The sequence below is a fragment of a genome, unplaced genomic scaffold, assembly GCF_019419815.1.
Source record: "Pyrus x bretschneideri cultivar Hongxiangsu unplaced genomic scaffold, Pyrus_bretschneideri_v1 Contig27, whole genome shotgun sequence".
In the NCBI taxonomy this organism is placed as follows: Eukaryota; Viridiplantae; Streptophyta; class Magnoliopsida; order Rosales; family Rosaceae; genus Pyrus; species Pyrus x bretschneideri.
This window is the reverse complement of record NW_025999579.1, coordinates 4078266-4082866: the sequence shown is the minus strand read 5'-3', so window position 1 is coordinate 4082866 and position 4601 is coordinate 4078266. Positions and strand designations below refer to the sequence as shown.

At 35.8% G+C, this 4601-nt stretch overlaps 1 protein-coding gene across 1 annotated transcript; it reads left to right on the top strand.

The window, feature by feature from the left end:
- Nucleotides 1-1072: 1072 nt before the first annotated feature.
- Nucleotides 1073-3814, top strand: LOC103953031 (transcription factor WER-like). The gene is made up of 3 exons (XM_009364753.3): nucleotides 1073-1275; nucleotides 1366-1495; nucleotides 3282-3814. Exons 1-3 carry the CDS (start codon nucleotides 1158-1160, stop codon nucleotides 3709-3711), a joined length of 678 nt encoding a protein of 225 aa, XP_009363028.2. The 5' UTR covers nucleotides 1073-1157; the 3' UTR covers nucleotides 3712-3814.
- The last annotated feature ends 787 nt before the right edge of the window (nucleotides 3815-4601 follow it).

Genomic DNA, 4601 nt, shown 5'->3' with positions numbered 1-4601 from the left:
TTTATTTCAGACTCATCATCTTCTCGTCTCATTTGTGCCCATTTTGCTTCCAATTTGGAATTGGATGAGGACCCCCAGTTGGAATCCGAAGAGGATCCAATGTTGGAATTTATTGCAAATTTGAATTGAAAAAGATTGAATTGAAATAGATTGAATTCAAAGTCGTGTGAATTATAGCCCAATATCCACCCTATTTATAGCAAAAGAAGAATTCAAATCCAACGGCTAGCTGACATCAATATAATGTCAACATCAACGGCTAGCTGACATCACTTAGCTATTGGATTTGAATTTAAGTTGTAGTTTTTAAATAATAAATTATGTTTGGCCCTCGGTTGGAGAATGTTTTTTGTGACAGGGCTAAAACGAGCCCTATGGCCCTTTGGCCCTCGATTGGAGACAGAGGCAAATATGGCCATGTACTGTTCATTAAAATGTTAATTTCTTGGAGGGCCAGAGGGCTAAAACGAGCCATTTGGCCAGCCCTTGGTTGGAGATGGCCTAAGGAACCTAACTCTTGATTTTCTTCCTGTACAATATATAGGGGTAAAAGTAAAACGATACTGATGGATATAAGAGAATTCTAACTAGACTATAGCACCAAATTTTTTTTGTTAATCAGTAATTACCAAAGTGATAATAATGACCAAGCATAATTTAGTTCGTGAAACCAAATCCTATCAGCCAAACAAAAAAAAAAAAAAAAAAAAAATGACACCATAATAATCAGCGAGCAAAAAAAAAGTGGAATGGTTAGTGTGCATTCATAAATTTCATTTTTCATGTACAATGGGTTGGTGCAAAAAATACCAAGTTAGATGATTGAAAATAATAAGAAATTGTTGTGATAGACACACCTCTATAATTTATAAAATAATCACTTAAAAAATATAAGAATATCTAAAACAACATATTTTGGAGCGCGTAGCGCCCGTAATGCAAAAATATTAAGTGCGTGCATAGATGCTAATGTATATATATACACGTGCATTAGTGCGTGCATAGATACTAGTGTATATATATACGTGCACAAGCACTATACATATCCGTCAGATAAGCCACCACATTCATTAGACTTCTAACAAAAATTCTCTCTCTCTCTCTCTCTCTCTCTCTCTCTCTCTCTCTCGCTTTCCTGCTTTGCAAGGGCTGCGAAAATGGACGGTGGGAATGATTATAAGAAAGGTCTTTGGACAGTGGAGGAGGACAGAATTCTGACGGATTACATCGGGGTGCATGGCAAAGGCAAGTGGAATCGTGTCAATAAAGTCATAGGTAATTAATTACCACATAATATATAATCATTTGGGTAATTAAGTTCATAACACATACATGTATATTAATGCATGTTTAACTTTGCATTAGGATTGAAGAGGAGCGGCAAAAGTTGCAGATTAAGGTGGATGAATTATCTAAGTCCCAGCGTGAAGAGAAGTGACTTCTCGGAGGAAGAAGATGATCTCATCATTCGACTCCATAACCTCGTTGGCAACAGGTTCGTCCATAACCTAGCTCTTCCTTCAAAATAATTTAGGAAACAAATTAATCTCGGAAATTTTTCAAAATAAACGGGTAGACACTTGTGTCTACCGGTAGATGGAGGCAGAAACTTGTAATTGTAGTTCAAGCAGAAACAATTAATACGTAGTAATTAAGCATGTCAACTTTACATATATGAAAGGTTGGTGAGAATCTATGATTTCTGTATGATTAACTTGCTTCTTTCGGTCTTCAATTTTCCTGCAAAAGTTCTACTATAACTGTTGAATGTTTATTGAGTAATCACTGTGTTGAATATTCCACCTTTCTTGGCGTTCCATTGGGTACCGTTTGGTGAGCTAAAAATAGAAGAACGCGCTGTCCGCGAAATCAAATTTGTTACTTTTTCATTTCACCTTACCCCCTTCCAGACTTGTTCCACGTCCGTGGAACACAAAATTATAATTTTTTTGGACAACAATACCACTACTCTTTTTCATTAATTCCACTGTCTACCCTCCCTCTCTCCCGTAGCCTCCCTCTCTTCTACCCTCCCTCTCTCCTGTAACCTCCTCCACCACAGACCCAGCTGCATCTTCCTCGACCTCAACGCTCCCTCCGCCGCCCACTAGGCTTCCCACTCCGGCCGCCTCGTCACAACAGTTTTTGCCTCCCAAACCCTGCTTCTCCTCTCTCCCAAACCCTGCTTCATCTTTCTCACTCTCAGGATGGGTACTCCCGAGTTCAGTTCGAGCAACGAGTTTCCGGAGAGTCGATTGCTGCCAGTGACCGACAACGGCAATGTACTCGACGAAGACTTTGGCTTTGAACCCAGATTTATCAACTATGAATTGCAGTTGGGTTCTTAGTATATATGGTTTTTTTATTTCTTTCTGGGGAATGAATAAAAAATCTTGCAATCCAGAAAACAAAATCTCAACCTGTAGGACAAAAAATCTTTGCTTATTTGCTGTTGGGTTTGAAAACTTTAGTGAGATAGAGATTTTGGGAAACTTTTGTTTTGATGGGGGTTTGCTAGAGAACAAAATCAAGATTGAAATATTTAAGTTTTAAATTTGAATGGGGAAGAAGAAGGGGTAGGGAATCTTTTTCTTTTTTAAGTTTTAATTATATAAAAATAAAAATTATTTTTTATTATTAAATATTTTAAATCTACATGAAAATATTTAATTAGATTTGTGGAAAACTGTCCCGTTCTCTTCTACGTATAAACATTGTGCCAAACATCAGGCAGAATATGGATAAGTTAGTCATTTAATTTTTTGTTCTGTGCCGTCATGCGCTTACCAAACACAGAACAGAACAATTGTCCCGTTCCATCCTGTACGTACCAAACATAAGGTTCCATTCCATACTGTTCCGTTCCGTCTTGTCCCATCTCGTCTCATTCCGTTCTTTCCCGTCCCGTCTCCGTACCAAACTATACCTTGTGGATCCCAGGTCCCAACAAATAATACTGGGAAGTGTCCACTGCAATTAATTTTTCACCATTATTTTCTGTAGTGTAGCTAGTACATCATAATTAATACTGGACAACTACAGTTGCACACTTGATGTGTGCATGCATATATTTCTTTGCAAGTATGCCAATTAACCCACAAAAAACCAAAAAGAAAAAACTTTACTTGAGAATTGAACCGAAAATACTATACAAACAATAAGTCGTATATAAATCACAGTTTAATGTCTCTTTATTATCTGCTTAGTGTTCCTCCAATTTTATTTGTATATAGTTTCCAAGTTGATATTCGATCTTGGATGATTATTTCTTGTCTAATTAGGTGGTCTTTGATTGCTGGCCGTGTTCCTGGGAGAACTGACAATCAAGTGAAGAACCATTGGAATAGTCATTTGAGCAAGAAGCTCGGTGTCAATTCAAAAAGAGGAAAGACAAAAGCCAAGACTTATTCCGACTCAAAACGAGCAAAAAATAATTTCTGCACACCCTCATCAGAGTCAAACTCCGAGTTGCAACCACTTCCCAATTCCGATTCCAATTCCAATATTTCTGGTGATCATGAAGCTGCAGTTGCCATTAATGGATTTGATGAGGAGATGATGAACATCCAGGACCATATTGGCTCTAAAAGTGAGGTTGGTTTTAGTGGCATGTCGGAGTCGACGATGATGAGTAATGACTACTCATTTTGGTTTCACAATGATGACCTTAATCCATATGAGCCCTTATTTATCGGACCCTACTCAGGATGATTACTACCCTTTTCAATTTGATAATTTGTAAACTTTGTTATTATATTTATATCTTAATTCTGTATTTACACTAATTCGGTAATCTAAATTATATTTTGTTAAATAGTTATAAATACCAATTACAATGAAAATGTTTGATGATCTGAAGATTCCATCAACGAAATGTAATTAAAATGAGTATTGCCAAGAAGTCTGTCTATTTAAATTAAATTTTATAGTCATATAACATAATTGTTAATAATTAAATTATTATTTAAGTATTAATTAATGTAGTAAACTTTTTGTTGATAACGTATCATAAATTTTGCAAATTTAATTTTAAAAAAAAAAGACACAGTCACTCACATAAGGACAAGTCGACAAAAATAAATGTTAGTCACAGAGAGTCAGAGTCCAGCAGAAGTTGCCAGTGGCATAAGGTTCTGTTACAATCACTGTTCACGTTTTGGTATGCGGTCTTTTTCCAGAGACTTATACATAAAGCTATACGCATTACTTTAGTCCTGTTGTTTGATTAAGTGCTTCCATTTTAAGCTTGACCAATAAATATATACAAATATATAACGTTAAGGTTAATTGCATTGTTGACGATATATCAATAACTATATATATTTATAACTTTAAAGTTGAAGTATAGTCATATTCGTATTTAAAAAAATTAAAATTAGAACTGCATTATAACAACAATGCAACATGTACACGACATATTGGTCATGTGATAAGTACTATAAAGTCATAAGCGTGATGTCTCCAGTTAGATGCAACAATATCTTAAGCAACTAGGCAAATCATGTAATGAGTGTGATAACTTATAAGAGTGAAAATATATCTCCGAATGCATGTAAAAATCTTCCCAGCAGCGAGCTTTGTGGTGGCTTATATATTCCCAT

Bases quoted from the DNA above. Each gene is read 5' to 3' on its own strand.
- LOC103953031 (XM_009364753.3), top strand. From the start codon at position 1,158: ATGGACGGTGGGAATGATTATAAGAAAGGTCTTTGGACAGTGGAGGAG. The intron at 1,276-1,365 runs GTAATTAATTAC...ACTTTGCATTAG, and splicing joins TCGTGTCAATAAAGTCATAG to GATTGAAGAGGAGCGGCAAA. The intron at 1,496-3,281 runs GTTCGTCCATAA...TTGTCTAATTAG, and splicing joins CATAACCTCGTTGGCAACAG to GTGGTCTTTGATTGCTGGCC.